This window comes from Scyliorhinus torazame, chromosome 1, assembly GCF_047496885.1.
Source record: "Scyliorhinus torazame isolate Kashiwa2021f chromosome 1, sScyTor2.1, whole genome shotgun sequence".
NCBI lineage: Eukaryota > Metazoa > Chordata > Chondrichthyes > Carcharhiniformes > Scyliorhinidae > Scyliorhinus > Scyliorhinus torazame.
In genome coordinates this window covers 54,290,703-54,307,934 of record NC_092707.1, presented here as the reverse complement: position 1 = coordinate 54,307,934, position 17,232 = coordinate 54,290,703, and the positions used below count along the sequence as shown (strand labels likewise).

The 17,232-nt window shown below is 45.2% G+C and overlaps 1 protein-coding gene across 3 annotated transcripts in view; it reads left to right on the top strand.

The window, feature by feature from the left end:
* Positions 1-16,870, top strand: part of cux2b (cut-like homeobox 2b) — a 538,929-nt gene extending 522,059 nt beyond the window's left edge. For 2 of the 3 annotated variants that reach the window (XM_072494865.1, XM_072494832.1), the window contains 2 exons: positions 2,217-2,490; positions 13,828-16,870. In XM_072494865.1, coding sequence (XP_072350966.1) covers positions 2,217-2,490; positions 13,828-14,695 — 1,142 coding nt within the window. In that variant the 3' untranslated portion in view covers positions 14,696-16,870. Of the gene's footprint in view, positions 1-2,216; positions 2,491-13,311; positions 13,413-13,827 lie in introns of all 3 variants that reach the window. The other variant, XM_072494896.1, reaches the window with a different exon arrangement.
* Positions 16,871-17,232: the final 362 nt, after the last annotated feature.

The following is a 17,232-nucleotide window of genomic DNA, read 5'->3' as shown; positions in this document are numbered from 1 at the left end:
GTGGCGATGCCGACCGCCCCTCCAGCAAAATACACCGCCGTACAATCAGAGAGATGAAGGCCAAGACATCGGCCTTCCTTCTCCCCATGAGCTCCGGCTTCTCTGAAACCCCAAATATTGCCACCAAAGGGTCCGGGCCCACCTCCTCCTCCTCCACCATCCTGGCTAAGACCGTGAACATTCCCGCCCAGAATCTTCCCAATTTTTCACAACCCCAAAACATGTGCACGTGATTCGCTGGCCCCCGCCCACACCTCTCACACTCATCTGCTATCCCCTGAAAGACCCACTCATTCCCGCCTGAGTCATATGCACCCTGTGCACCACCTTAAACTGTATCAGGCTCATCCTTGCACAAGAGGAGGTCCCGTTTACCCTACGCAGTGCCTCACTCCATACTCCCCAATTGATCACCCCTCCCAACTCCACTTCCCATTTCTCCTTGATTTTCACCACCCGCTCACCTCCCTGCCCCCCAAACACTTGTATATATCCCCAATTCTTCCCTCCCCTTCCACATCCGGAAGCAGCAGTCGCTCCAGCAGGGTGTATCCCGGCAACCTAGGGAACCTCCTCCAGACCTTTCGCACAAAGTCCCTAACCTGCAGATACCTGAACTCACTCCCCCTCAGCAGCTATAACCTCTCCCTTAGCTCCTCCAGAGTGGCGAACCCTTCCACCAAATGCAGGTCCCTCACCTTGACAAGCGCCACATCCCTCCACCTCCTGTATACACTATCCATCCCCCTAGCTCAAACCCATGATTCTGGCACAGCAGCATTAGCACCAACATCCCTTCCACCCTAAAATGCCTCCTCAACTGATTCCATATCTTCACTGTGGACTGCACCACCGGGCTCCTTGAATACCTACTCAGAGCCATTGGCAATGCTGCCGTCACCATAGCCCTCAAACTAGACCCCTTAAAAGATTCTTTCTCCATCCTAACCTGCTCTACCCCTTCTCCTTCCCATCACCGCCGCACCTTGTCCACATATTGACCGTGTTATCAAGCAGTACTTACTTCCGATAACCTGTTCGGTGATGCTCTGTCTGGATTCCACTATCACCACTCGGCTTCAGACCTCATTACAGCCTCGAACGACCATGGACAAAAGAGTTGAATTCCAGAGGTTAGCTGAGAGTGATTGCCTTTGGCATCAACACAACATTTGGCTGAGCCCTTGCAAAATTGAAGACGGTGGGAATATACTCTCCACTTGCCCAGATGAGTGCAGCCCTAACAACAATTAAGAAACTCAACATCATCCAGAACAAGACAGCTTGTTTGATTGTCACCCCATCCATCACATTAAACATTCACTTCCTCTATCGTTGACTCACAGTGGCAGCAGTGTAAACCATATACAAGATGCACTGCAGTAACCATCCAAGGCTCCTTTGACAGCACCTTCCAGACCCATGACCACTACCATCCAGAAGGACCAGGGCAAAAGGTTCATGGGAACCACCACCTGCAAGTTCCCTTCCAAGTCACTCGCCATCCTGACTTGGATATACTTGGCCGTTCCTTCAGTTGTTGCAGGGTCAAAATCATGGCAAACCCTCCCTAACAGCACTGAGGGTGTACCTACGCCACATAGACAGCAGCGTTTCAAGATGGTGACTCACCATTACCTTCTCAAAGGTAATTAGGGATGGGAAATAAATACTGGTCCAACCAACAACAGCGGCATCCCATGACCAAATGGAAATAAGCACATCATTCCATCGTACTACCATTTGCACCTAACCAAGCATCTGATCTCACTCTCTCCTCCCACCTTTTCCAACTGAACCACAAAAGTCCAGGAATAATGTTCAATGAAAACAGGATTTTAGATATTCCATTCATACAAATCAGTGGCCCTCCTAATAAAATGTTCACCGCCTGGCCTAACACCACCTTATTGTAAAGCGGACTGGCCTAGAATGATGACCGTACCCAAGAGGCTAAGCCTGAGGAACCTCTGATTATTGAGTGAGCTTTGGGCATTTACTGGGCGCCCATGGGCAGATTGGCAGTGAACCACTATTGAATTTTAGATTGCAGCATCACAATCAATGATGTGGAATTTGGTGGCGATCAAAGTGGAAGCAGATCGGGGGAGGGGGCAATCAAGACAGCAGATGATCAGGGGAGGAGGAAGTGAACGTGATGGTGGGGGGGAACAATAATTGCACTAATTCTCATTTTTGTGTTTACTTTCCCTCAGCATATTTGAAGCGCAGATATGGATTAATAAATGGTGGATCTGATAGCGATTCTCCCAGCACCCAGTCAGAATCAACCAGTCCTGGCATTCAGCACCAATTATTCCATCATTACCAGGTTAAAAAACCCAGGGTGGTGCTTGATCCTGAGGAGAAAGAGGCCCTAAAGAAAGCCTATCAGTTAGAGCCATACCCTTCCCAGCAGACCATCGAGGCTCTGGCCTCTCAACTCAACCGTAAGACAAACACCGTCATCAATTGGTTCCATAACTACAGGTTAGTACAGCAGCATTAATACGTTGTCAAACAAATTTACATGACCCGTTTTTATACCTTTGTAAAGCTTCCTCCGATTTCTATTTTGTTTATTAGCTAAAATGTTTAATCTGACTTTGAGATCCTGGTGCTATTTTTTTAATTCTGCCTTTGTGTGTATGTGCAATAAATATCACTTGTGGCTCTTGGGCATGTTCTCGCACTGTGTAGTTCACCTGCTTGTAATAATAATCTTCGTCAACTTTTGAATTATGGATCCAGCATTCCCGAAATGTAAATGCAGACGGGGAAATGCAGCTCTGCGGTGAACTGTTGATCTCCTCAGGGGTGGGATGGTGAGCATGCAATCCTGTACAATGGAAGAACAAGCATTAAATCCGCTTGAATGTACTGCCTCACACAAGGAGGAGTGCCATTGCTCCTGAAGATAAGCAGCCTTTTTTAAAGCTGAGAAACCAAGGTAAAAGCCCAAGTACCGATTCAGAAAAGGAAAGGCAAGTTGGAACGGGTATGAAAACATTATTGGCCTGGATTTTGCAGTCAGCAGACATGTTCAATTCTGGTCGCCACACTACCAGAAGGATGTGGAGGCTTTAGAGAGGGTGCAGAAGAGATTTACCAGAATGTTGCCTGGTATGGAGGGCATTAGCCATGAGGAGCGGTTGAATAAACTCGGTTTGTTCTCACTGGAACGAAGGAGGTTGAGGGGTGACCTGATAGAGGTCTACAAAATTATGAGGGGCATAGACAGAGTGGATAGTCAGAGGCTTTTCCCCGGGGTAGAGGGGTCAATTACTAGGGAGCATAGGTTTAAGGTGTGAGGGGCAAGGTTTAGAGTAGATGTACGAGGCAAGTTTTTTACGCAGAGGGTAGTGGGTGCCTGGAACTCGCTACCGGAGGAGGTGGTGGAAGCAGGGACGATAGTGGGGCAAGGGGCATCTTGACAAATACATGAATAGGATGGGAATAGAGGGATACGGACCCAGGAAGTGTAGAAGTTTGTAGTTTAGTCAGGTAGCATGGTCGGCACGGGCTTGGAGGGCCGAAGGGCCTGTTCCTGTGCTGTACATTTCTTTGTTCTTTGTTCTTTGGAACAGAATTTACTGTTCACCTCATTGACGGCTGCCCACCCGGAAAGTTTTCACCAGCTTCAGGGGTCTGTGCTGGGACCACAACTTTTCACAATATACATTAATCTGGAAGCACTGTTGCTAAGTTTGCAGATGATACAAATATCTGCAGAGGGATTTGGACAGGCTAGGAGAGTAGACAATGAAATGGCAGATGAAATACAATGTGGAAAAGTGCGAGGTTATGCACTTTGGAAGGAGAAATTTAGGCATAGACTATTTTCTAATTGGGGAAATGCTTAGGAAATCAGAAGCACGAAGGGACTTGGGAGTCCTTGTTCACGATTCTCTTAAGGTTAAGTTCAGTCGGCAGTTAGGAAGGCAAATGCAATGTTAGCACTCATGTCGAGAGGGCTAGAATACAAGAGCAGGGATGTACTTCTGAGGCTGTATACATTTGGAGTATTGTGAGCAGTTTTGGGCCCTGTATCTAAGGAAGGATGTGCTGGCCTTGGAAAGGGTCCAGAGGAGGTTCAGAAGAATGATCCCTGGAATGAAGAGCTTGTCACATGAGGAACGGTTGAGGACTCTGTGTCTGTACTCGTTAGAGTTTAAAAGGATGAGGGGGATCTTATTGAAACTTAGAGGATACTGTGAGGCCTGGATAGAGTGGATGTGGAGAGGATGTTTCCACTTGTAGGAAAAACTAGAAGCAGAGGACACAATCTCAGACTAAAGGGACTATCCTTTAAAACAGAGATGAGGAGGAATTTCTTCAGCCAGAGGACGGTGAAATTGTGGAACTCGTAGCCGCAGAAGGCTGTGGAGGCCAAATCACTGAGTGCCTTTAAGACGGAGATAGGAGGAGCTGGTAGAAGGGCTGGGGGCCCCGATCGGGATGGAAGAGATAGCGGAGAGTCTGAAGACCATGCAGCCAGGTAAACCCCCGGGGCCGGACGGGTACCCAGTGAAGTTCTATAAAATGTTCTCTGGGATATTGGGGCCGTTGTTGATGAGGACATTCAATGAGGCAAGGGAGAGAGGGGTGCTTCCCCCGACGATGTCACAGGCCACGATTTCGCTGATCCTGAAGCGGGACAAGAACCCGGAGCTGTGTGGCTCCTACAGGCCGATATCTCTATTGAATGTGGACGCCAAATTGCTGGCCAAAGTTTTGTCCTCTAGGATTGAGGATTGTGTTCCAGACGTTATTGGGGAGGACCAGACGGGTTTGCTAAGGGAAGGCAGTTGGTGGCCAATGTAAGAAGGCTAGTAAACGTGATCATGATGCCCCCAGAAGGTAGGGAGGTGGAGGTAGTGATCGCAATGGACGCAGAGAAGGCTTTGATCGAGTAGAATGGGAATATCTGTGGGAGGTACTGGGATGGTTCGGATTTGGGCGGGGCTTTATTGACCGGGTCAGGTTGCTGTATCAGGCTCCTGTGGCGAGCGTACGGACGAATAGGACAACATCAGACTATTTTAGGCTGCATCGGGGGACGAGACAGGGATGCCCCCTCTCCTCACTGTTGTTCACGTTAGCCATAAAGCCATAGAAGAACTAGCTAAGGTAGACTGGGAGCAAAGACTTTATGGTGAAACAGTTGAGGAAAAGTGGAGAACCTTCCAAGCGATTTTTCACAGTGCTCAGCAAAGGTTTATACCAACAAAAAGGAAGGATGGTAGAAAGAGGGAAATTCGACCGTGGATATCTAAGGAAATAAGGGAGAGTATCAAATTGAAGGAAAAAGCATACAAAGTGGCAAACATTAGTGGGAGACTGGAGGACTGGGAAATCTTTAGGGGCAACAGAAAGCTACTAAAAAAGCTATAAAGAAGAGTAAGATAGATTATGAGAGTAAACTTGCTCAGAATATAAAAACAGATAGTAAAAGTTTCTACAAATATATAAAACAAAAATGAGTGGCTAAGGTAAATATTGGTCCTTTAGAGGATGAGAAGGGAGATTTAATAATGGGAGATGAGGAAACGGCTGAGGAACTGAACAGGTTTTTTGGGTCGGTCTTCACAGTGGAAGACACAAATAGCATGCCAGTGACTGATAGAAATGAGGCTATGACAGGTGAGGACCTTGAGAGGATTGTTATCATTAAGGAGGTAATGATGGGCAAGCTAATGGGGCTAAAGGTAGACAAGTCTCCTGGCCCTGATGGAATGCATCCCAGAGTGCTAAAAGAGATGGCTAGGGAAATTGCAAATGCACTGGTGATAATTTACCAAAATTCACTAGACTCTGGGGTGGTCCCGGCGGATTGGAAATTAGCAAACGTGACACCACTGTTTAAAAAAGGAGGTAGGCAGAAAGCGGGTAATTATAGGCCAGTGAGCTTAACTTCGGTAGTAGGAAAGACGCTGGAATCTATCATCAAGGAAGAAATAGCGAGACATCTGGATGGAAATTGTCCCATCGGTCAGACACAGCATGGGTTCATAAAGGGCAGGTCGTGCCTAACTAATTTAGTGGAATTTTTTGAGGACATTACCAGTGCAGTAGATAACGGGGAGCCAATGGATGTGGTATACCTGGATTTCCAGAAATCCTTTGGCAAGGTGCCACAGAAAAGGTTGCTGCATAAGATAAAGATGCATGGCATTAAGGGTAAAGTAGTAGCATGGATAGAGGATTGGTTAATTAATAGAAAGCAAAGAGTGGGGATTAATGGGTGTTTCTCTGGTTGGCAATCAGTAGCTAGTGGTGTCCCTCAGGGATCAGTGTTGGGTCCACAATTGTTCACAATTTACATAGGTGATTTGGAGTTGGGGACCAAGGGCAATGTGTCCAAGTTTGCAGACAAAACTAAGATGAGTGGCAAAGCAAAAAGTGCAGAGGATACTGGAAGTCTGCAGAGGGATTTGGATAGGCTAAGTGAATGGGCTAGGGTCTGGCAGATGGAATACAATGATGACAAATGTGAGGTTATCCATTTTGGTAGGAATAACAGCAAAAGGGCTTATTATTTAAATGATAAAATATTAAAACATGCTGCTGTGCAGAGAGACATGGGTGTGCTAGTGCATGAGTCGCAAAAAGTTGGTTTACAGGTGCAACAGGTGATTAAGAAGGCGAATGGAATTTTGTCCTTCATTGCTAGAGGGATGGCATTTAAGACTTGGGAGGTTATGCTGCAATTGTATAAGGTGTTGAGTAGACTGGGACTGTACTTGTTTGAATTTAGAAAGATGAAGGGGGATCTTATTGAAACATATAAAATTATGAAGGAAATAGATAAGATAGATCTCCTTACTTGAGAAAGGACGTACTGGCACTGGAGGGTATGCAGAAGAGATTCACTAGGTTAATCCCAGAGCTGAAGGGGTTGGATTACAAGGAGAGGTTGAGTAGACTGGGACTGTACGTGGTGGAATTTAGAAGGATGAGGGGGGATCTTATAGAAACATATAAGATTATCAAGGGAATAGATAGGATCGATGCGGGCAGGTTGTTTCCACTGGCGGGTGAAAGTAGAACTAGGAGGCATAGCCTCAAAATAAGGGGAAGTAGATTTAGGACTGTGTTTAGGAGGAACTTCTTCACCCAAAGGGTTGTGAATCTATGGAAGTTCTTGCCGAGTGAAGCAGTAGAGGCTCCTTCATTAAATGTTTTTAAGATAAAGGTAGATAGTTTTTTGAAGAATAAAGGGATTAACGGTTATGGTGTTCGGGCCGGAAAGTGGAGCTGAGTCCATAAAAGATCAGCCATGATCTCATTGAATGGCGGAGCAGGTTCGAGGGGCCAGATGGCCTACTCCTGCTCCTAGTTCTTATGTTCTTATGTTCGTTGGCAATTGCACTCAGAGCCTCAAGGGGCTGGAGGGGTTGGTCTGGGGGGGGGGGGGGCAGAGTCTCGCTTTACGCAGATGACCTGCTCCTGTATGTATCGGACCCAGCAGAGGGGATGGAAGAAATTATGAGGATTCTGGGGGAATTTGGACGGTTTTCGGGGTATAAACTATGAATGGGGAAAAGTGAGATGTTTGCGGTCCAGGCGAGGGGACAGGAGAGGCGACTGGGGGAGCTGCCGTTTAGAATGGTAGGGGGAAGCTTTCGGTATCTAGGCATCCAAGTGGCGCGGGAATGGGAAAGGCTGCACAAACTAAATCTGGCCCAACTAGTAGACCAAATGAAGGACGTTTTTCGGAGGTGGGATGCGCTCCCGTTGTAACTAGCTGGGAGGGTGCAGACGGTGAAGATGACGATCCTCCCAAGATTCCTGATTGTGTTTCAGTGTCTCCCCATCTTTATTCAGTGGTCCTTTTTTTTAACTTTAGAGTACCCAATTCATTTTTTTCAATTAAGGGGCAATTTAGCGTGTTCAATCCACCTACCTTGCACATCTTTGGGTTGTGGGGGCGAAACCCACGCAAACATGGGGAGAATGTGCAAACTCCACACGGACAGTGACTCAGAGCCGGGATCGAACCTGGGACGTCGGCGCCGTGAGATTGCAGTGCTTTTTTAACCTGGCCAACAAAGTGATCGCTGGCTTTGTAGAGGTGGGCAAGACCCCGCGAGTAAAGAGGGGGATGCTTGAGCGGAGCCGGGGAGAGGACGGGCTGGCGTTGCCAAACTTCAGTAATGACTATTGGGCGGCAAACATAGCCATGGTTAGGAAGTGAGTGGTGGGGGGCAGGGTCGGTGTGGGAGCGTATGGAGGCAGCTTCGTGTAAGGGCACCAGCTTTGGGGCATTGATAATGGCGCCTCTGCCGTTCCCGCCGGCACAGTACTCCACCAGCCCCGTGGTGATGGTGGCCCTGAGAGTCTGGGGGCAATGGAGGAGACATGTGGGAGCAGAGGGAGCATCGGTTTTGTCTCCAATCTGTAATAATCACCGGTTCGCCCCAGAAAGGATGGACGGGGGGTTTCGGAGATGGCAGAGAGCAGGGATTGAGAGGATGGGGGATATGTTTATTGAGGGGAGCTTTCCTAGCTTGAGGGAGCTGGAGGAGAAATTTGGGTTGGCGAGGGGAAACAAATTCAGGTACCTGCAGATGCGGGACTTCCTACGTAGGCAGATTTCAACCTTCCCGCTCCTACCACCAAAGGGGAGACCGGACAGGGTAGTTTCCAGAGGGTGGGTGGGAGAAGGGAAAGTTTCTGACATTTACAAGGAACTTATGGGGTCGGAGGAGACGCAGACTGAGGAGCTGAAGCGCAAGTGGGAAGAGGAGTTGGGAGGAGAGATAGAGGAAGGTCTATGGGTGGATGCGTTGAGTAGAGTCAACGTGTCCGCAACACGTACCAGGCTCAGCCTGATACAATTCAAGGTTGTTCACCGGACTCACGTGACAGTGGCCCGGATGCGCAGGTTCTTTGGGGTAGAAGATAGTTGTGCAAAGTGTGCAGGAGGACCAGCGAACCATGTCCACATGTTCTGGACATGTCCAAAGCTTAGGGGATTCTGGCAGGGGTTTGCAGATGTCATGTCCACGGTGTTAAAAACAAGGGTGGCACCGAGTCCAGAAGTGGTGACCTTCGGAATGTCGGAAGACCCGGGAGTCCAGGGGGCGAGAGAAGCTGATGTCTTGGCCTTTGCCTCCCTGGTAGCCCGGAGACGGATATTGTTGGAATGGAGGGACTCGGGGTGGGCCCCCAAAACCGGGGGTGTGGGTGTGTGACTTGACAGAGTTTCTCAGGTTAGAAAAAATAAAGTTCGCCTTGAGGGATTCTGTGGACGGGTTTGCCCGGAGGTGGCAGCCGTTAATCGACTTCTTCGAGAAAATTTAAGATGTGAGCAGGGGTGGGGGGGTGGGGTAAAATGGGGAGGCAGGGGTGTTGCCAAATGGGGAGTGGGAAGGTGGGGCATTATGTTGACTTTGTTAAATGCAGGCCCGTTCGTTTGTTTTGTTTTGTGATTATGTTTGTTGTGTGAAAAGATAAATGCCTCAATGAAATATTTTTCAAAAAGAAGAAAAGATCAATGATGTCATCAGGGGTGCAGTAAAAGAGTCCTATTCGAGGTGGCAGCCTTTCAGTTCCTATTTCAGGTCGCTGGTCACCGTCAGATGTTGGGGGGTGCGGCGTGGTTCGGGATTTGCTTTGAGTTTTGTCTTGGTTATTTTTCTTTGTGGGTGTGGGGGGTTCCGGGGGTGGTGGTAATTGTACTTTGGACGTGTAATATGGTTGTTACGGTATTATATTGAAAATCTTTTCATAATAACAATTTTCTTTTAAATATATTTGTCCTTTTATTTTTGCCGGGGATGTTGGTGAGTGACTTGACAGAGTTTCTGATCTATGGATGATGAATGGGCTTGTGCCTTTCAGGCAAGTAGCCTGTCTCTTTAATTCAAGCAGAAGAATTCAGCAGCAGGAGAGATCATGGTGCTAGTTTGTATTGGTTCAAACTGGAGTTGCAGACTGACTGGCATCAGTGAGAAAGATTGGCTGGGATTCGGTTTGATTGATTTGGCTAGTGGCCAATGAGTTAGCCAAAAAGGTTGTGCTCTGCCTGGTAACAGATGGTGATTGGGTCCTATCCCACTGAAATGGTTCTCAGAGACCTGAAGGTTTCAGTTTCAATTCTGCCAGCACTGAGGTAAAAAAAAATCCAGCTAATCTTCTCCAAACGGATCCAGAAGGCTGCTTGAGGGCTGCCTCTTTCGCGTAGTCTGTGGGTGCTGTGTTCCTGAAGCTACAGAGGTCTGAAGACAAACCATTAACTGAAATCAATGTTTGATGAAACAACGACCCTACTTTTTCAGGAAAGTTGCACGTTCTGTGGATCTGAACTATGAAGATGACCAGTACAGGCTGCAGCAAAGACTTTAATCTTATCACAGAATTTACAGTGCAGAAGGAGGCCATTCGGCCCATCGAGTCTGCACCGGCTCTTGGAAAGAGCACCCTTCTTAACCCCACATCTCCACCCTATCCCCGTAACCTTGCATCCCCATCTAACCTCAGGGCAATTTAGCATGGCCAATCCACCTAACCTGCACATCTTTGGACTGTGGGAGGAAATTGGAGCACCCGGAGGAAACCCACGCAGACACTGGGAGAACGTGCAGACTCTGCACAGACAGTGACCCAAGCTGGAATCGAACCTGGGACCCTGGCGCTGTGATGCCATAGTGCTAACCACTGTGCTCCCGTGCTGCCCCTAATCTGCAAGCTGACTGTGGAGAAAGTATGCTGAAAATCATCACCTGACACAAAGACTCTTTTCCCTTTTGGTTATTGTTTTTACACCTTTCCACCTCTGTGTTTGTTGGTCCTGTGTGTATGAGTGTGTTTGTCGGTCCTGTGTGTATGTGTGTGTTCGTCGGTCCTGTGTGTATGTGTGTGTTTGTCGGTCCTGTGTGTATGTGTGTTTAGAGAGTGGGGACAAGTTAAAGGGGGAGTTAGGTATTAGTTCATCGTTGACCAACTGTATCTGCTGCATATTTCATTACAGTTCTTGTTATAAATAGACAGTAATTAGGGGCGGCACGGTGGCGCAGTGGTTAGCATTGCTGCCTCATGGGACTGAGGGCTCGAATTCGATCCCGGCCCGGGTCACTGACTGTTTGGAGTTTGCACATTCTCTCCGTGTCTGCGTGGGTCTCACCCCCACAACCCAAAGATGTGCAGGGTGGGTGGATTGGCCACACTAAACCGCCCCTTAATTGGAAAAAAAGTGAATGGGGTACTCTAAATGTATAATTAATAAATAGACAGTAATTGTGTTTACATTTACCAACCTGGTGACTGTAATTAATGGGTTGCCAAGGGCCAAAGACATTGGGTATTTTTATAAGAATTATTGGTTAATGCACTTGTGTTGCGACTCTGGGACGAGTGGGGCTGGAATTGATCGCACACTTGCCCAGGGTGTCGTAACACATCTGACTGCATTTATAGATGCCAGAGATTACCGTCAGAGAGCGCTGTTAGCCTCATTGTTATTGGTATTTTTAATAAATTTAGAGTATCCAATTTTTTTGGTCCAATTAAGGGGCAATTTAGTGTGGCCAATTCAACCTACCCTTTGGGCACATCTTTGGGTTGTGGGGGTGAAACCCACGTAGACACTCATTGTTATTGTTAACCCAAAGTCCAGCCACTGTGTACTCCACACTGATGGAATGAACTCCATCGCATTTGAAGAGAACTTTTAGTTGGAGTGAATTTCCATGCTTGCAGTCCTGATGGGGAGTCTGACCATCCTACTCCATGCATTCGGATAATATAGGCACACAACATCCATGGAAACTATGGACAGAAAATCACGAGCAGTGCTTTCCTGGTTTCCCAAAATGTACGAAGAAAACCTTGCTAGTGCCCCAAACCTCTGGAAGATTCACCTCCGTATGCTAATACATCTCCTGACGTGTCCTATTCTGGAGGCGCAAATGCTCCTCGATGATGCAAGATAAGTAACTTGTAATCTTGCACAACTGGCAAAAATTCTAGTGTTGCCTTTGGAGCTTATGCCGTATTCTGATCTGAGGTGTGATGAGAATTTAAATGTGCTTCAATTTGAAGCTTTTGCAGAATGAATTTAATGTTAACAAGTGTGTGAAATTCTCTGATTGTATTTGAAGACCAGTGTCTAAATAGTCTCTAAATCTGAATGATCATTCATTTTTATAAAGTGAATTGTGTATTGTCTGGTAAAATGTTAATAGTTTATGTTCGATGAGAATCTTCAAATGAGTGTGCAATTGGGTCTTAGACGTCTTTGACCGAAACACTTGTCAATTTCTGATGGGCATTGCAGAGCAGTGCTAAAATATATTTGATAATCAAATTCAATTACATTTTACATGTTTTTCAATCAAATTCCATCTGTAAACCTTCCAACAGATATGTGCAGCTTGAGTTTCAAAGGGTTCAGGGTTGGGATTCAAAATCACATTCCCAGAGGTCACCTCAGGACCTTGATGCCTCCCAGACACTTTACAATTTTCAATGGGCTGGGAAATGTGGTTGTATGCCACCAAATAGTGGCCCCTTAAAGGTCCTGCAAATCTAGTGCTGCAATTCTCAGTATTATTCCAGGTGAGTCCAGAACAGTCTCGTGCACTCTAATGCACTGCTGTCGGATTTGCTGTCGGGCACAAGTAAGTTTCTTTATAGTTGATGTATATTCAGACATGTGGGGCCAGTAAGCGCTCTTTGTCTTGTCTTCCATGCCACTTTCCACCATGTTTGACCGCCTGGCCATTTAGTGAGCTGCCTGCTTTCATCACATGGACAGCTGACTGGTACCTGCCCTTGTCGCTTGTGCCAGGCAGGCTGTTCCTGCCTCTCTGGAGGTGTTCTGTGCCATTAATTGGGCAGCGAGCTTACCTCCTGACCATACTGGAATTAAAAGTCTAATGATGACCATGAAACATTTGGCGTAATCTGGTTCACTAATGTCATTTAGGGAAGGAGATCAGCCATCCTTACCTGGTCTGGCCTAAATGTGACTCCAGACCCACAGCAATGTGGGTGACTCGTAAATGGCCTCTTAAATGGCCTAACAAGCCACTAAGTTGGAAGGCAATTAGGGAATGGCAATAAATGCTGGCCCGGCCAGCGACACCCACATCCCATGAATGGAAAGACACCAGCTATTGACGCACAATGGAGGGCAATCCATATTAATGAAAGAACTTTGATCTCCCATTCACAAAGTTTCATGATCAAAACAGATAGGAGGTCCTTAGCACCCTTCCTGCATAACAGGTTTTGTTAGTCCTTCTTTGTTCCTGGCAGTTTCTGGAGGCAGGATGTCTGGTGGCCTATTGTCCTTATGTTTTGCAGAGATCAGACAATGGCAGGTGTGAAGTCCATCAGGGAACAGCCTAGACATGGCCCCTGGTAATCCGCTTTCTGAGACCGCTAGAAACCTGGCCACTTTGCAGGTCAGATGACTTCTGCAGCCATTTTAAAACCGTGTCTTTGCATTTCTAGCACTACACTAGCCGATGAAGCTAGCAATTCATATTCCATATTGTACACAACACATCATCGTGACAGTAATTCACTGTCTAATAACAACTGAGGAAACAGGTACACAATGTAATTGTAGTGAAGAATAAAATGGATCCAACAAAAATTGCTAAAATGTTTTCCTGAATGATATTGAGGTCTTTCTAATATAAAAGTCATTTGATTCTAAAATGGTCGAGACATCTAGTACTTTTAGTACTAGAAAACTACAAACTCATCACGAACTGATTTTTTTTCCCTCGGTTTTAATCTTCAGATCGCCTCACTAGTTACTTAATGAGCCTGTAACGAGTGCTGCCCAACTCACTGATATTTTCACTTCTGCAGATCACGGGTTCGAAGGGAAACGCTTGTCGAAGATCTCCAGGAGAATGACACGGACCAGGAGCCAAACAGTTATCGAGGGTATACGACCCACAATCATTCTCTTAGTGTTGGTCGATCGCAGAGTTCTGACTCTGAGTCAGAAGATAAGAAAGCCATTTTTACTGAAGAGAAGGGCAAACGGCCCATGCCTCTGGTGGCACGTGGAGAGGCGAGCGGGGAGATTAAACAGGAAGTCGGTGATCATTGCGAAGATGAGGATTATGACCATTGTGATAGCTGTTGGCGTCAAAATGACATAGAAAGTTCTGCTTCCTCTGTGCACTTGTCTGGCACTGTAAAACGGGAGGGAGTAGGGTCAGGCTGCAACCACGAGACACATCCATTAAAGACTACCACAGTGTTGCACATCCAGAATCCCCAGTGCTTGATCATTGGTTCATCGAATTATGACAAATTTCACGCTAACTCCTCGGACCTCACGCCGCCGGACATCTCGCCAAAGCCTAATGAGGAGGTTTCTGTGCCAAAGGAGACAGAAACCAATGGCCTAATCCCTAACAGTTTCAAAGAAATCTCAGAACCTGCATGTGGCAATCTGGAGATGACTCTGAATTCTTCTGCAGCCTCTTCACCAGGCTTAATGTCAGTTTCTCCAGTCCCGTCCTCTTCTGCTCCTATCTCTCCATCAGTGCCTGCCATTTCCAAGGGGCAGTGCTTGATTCCTGGCACTGATGTTGCTTTACAGTCAAATACAAAACTAAACAAAAGCATCCAGAGACGGAACGCAAAGATGGCAAATCTGAACAACATAATTCACCGACTTGAAAGGGCAGCCAATCGGGAAGAACCTACGGACTGGGAATTCTAATAAGTTTTGTTATGAGCTATGACTTTTATTAATTATGGAACAATAGGATGCAACTCTGAACTCTTCAAGAGTAGGAAGAATTTTAAATGTTTAATTTAAATTGAGACTCAGCAAAGCCAAAACTGCAGTAGTTTTTGCAGGTGACTTTGAATTTTATGAATTTACTCTTCAATTAATCTTCCAGAATCACATTTAGCATCTGAAGAAAAAAATATTGACCACTATTTTAAACAAAAAAATTCAAACAACTTTTAGAAAAAATATTTATTTGTACAAGAATTATATTAAGGACTGGTTGAAAACTCTGCTGTAGCAATTTTCCTACTTGCCATTAGCTACAGAATGAAAATAACAAAGACTGATTTTGTGCCACTAAACGCACACTTGAAGTCCTGTAGTTTGCCACAGGAAGAGATTAAAGACTATAGTCTAAAGCCATTAAACAGCACTATGATCCAGAAGGCTGACCAAATTTGCTAGCTTATGGATAGAAATTGTTTTCTTAATTTTGTCTTCAAGACAACTAATTCATATTACTAGAAGTGGACTCTGATATAGTCAAGAAGACTCTAAAAATAGGAACCTCAACACCATGAACTATGTACTTAGTTATTGGTCATGTGTTTTCAAACATTTGTAACACAGGGTGTTATGTGCAATTGTATATGTTGTAGAAACTTCTGCAATAGCCTTTTCTTGAACAAGATGTAGCATGGTACGTGATTAACTCTTCAACCCCATTAGTCATTCACCCGTGGTGTTCTGAAGAATACCAAAAGCCTAATGAACAGAACCTTGCCTAACAAAAACAACAATTTTGGAGTTTACGTTTTGTTTTTTCTAAGCAGCTACGGAACTATGAATCAAATCAGAAAAAGTAAAAAGAGGCAGCTGATAAAATCTCTGGTTTTGACAAAGAAATTCTACTTCCTGAATTGCCATATCTGGTGTTCAGCATCAGCCCGTTGTTCTGTGCGTGTGCATCTTCCATTACTGCAGCATAGCTGACCTCTTCAATCAGTCTCCATTTTTGTCCACATTTTTTTCCGCTTTTTAAGATGTAGTTGATGTGATGGCATTGGTGTAATCTTATCTCATTACAGAAGGTTGATGTGGCTTTTGGCTCTTCAGGATTTCCTGTAGCACTTGATTTTGTCTTGTACCAAAATTTAAATCCTGTTTTGCTCAAGGCTACGTATGGTAATGCACTTGATCATATTCAGCTGACCCTTTTTATCCTTGTGTTCATCTTACCTTTTGTATTTGTAAAAAGAAAACATGAAGGCTGATCTTTGTCTAGGCTTTGTAGTCTTTCTCTGCACTTGGCCACTAAATACAGTATATTTCTGTTTGCATTGTGTAAGAGTTATGACCTGCAGCTTTGATTTATTCTCTGATGCCGCGTCCCAAATATGGTGTTTTATGTTTCTGTATTTTGGATTAGCTGTCTAAAATATCACGGGTCTGCAATCGTCCAAATGGAAGACAACTAAAGAGGCATTCAAAAGAAGACAAATGGTATTGCAGTGGCACTATTGCTTTCATGACATTGTTCACACTTGTTTGAATTTAAGCTGTTTTCACCAGAGTGTTTTATGGGGTTTTTTTTCTTTAAAAGGCAACTGATATATTTTTTCTCCTGAAGAGTATAAACAAAAGGAATAAGAAAAAAAAACAAGTCAGAGCAATTAAAATGAGACACACAGTGAAAAATGCAATCAAATAATTGGCTTCATCATTTATATTTAGTACCCTTTTCACACTGCAGTACTAGTTAATTTGATCTGATTCTAAAGTATACAGTTTGTTTCATGCATAATGCATGCAGGTATACGCTGCAGATCCATCTCAAAATCGCAACTGTATTAAACCAATTGTCATAAAAATTCTGTGCAACTGTTGCTGAATTAAAGATGTGCAGTTTTTAATGTGACAGTTGAGTCAATACAGGCAACATTTAACAATCAATCTATGAGACACACTCAGCTAAGAAAGTCTGTCTGAACAGAATACTGTTTGAGGCAAGAAAATATTAAAATCCAGGCAACTTTCACTCCAAATCCATACCTTGAACGCTGAAAATCAATTTCTCTTTAGAAATCCTCAATTTGGAATTGTGTCTGTACCCTGTTCAGCTGGATAGATGAGACTTCAATTAAATTTGTCTCTGTCATAGTCTACAATTCATTTGTTTTTCACCTGTTGCCAAGGTGCTGTCAGCAGTCGGCATTATTACAATCCAATGATCCGGCATTATTATAATTCAGTGATCAGCGAGTATGACGGGACCATCTAAGCAAATAATGATTCTAGCAATAGATATGGCAAACAAATGGGACTCGCCGTTCACTACAGAGCGTCTGGGCCTGTGTGAGCGGGGCAAGCAACAACCCGACTCTCCAACCAATGAAATTCACCCCTAGTCTAAACCAGTAAGTGTTATTAGTAAACTTAATTCAATGATGAAAGAGGCAGGGCGAAAAAGCAAACAAAGTATTGTTTTTAAATATCTAAGTTACAATCTGACGGAATGAGAC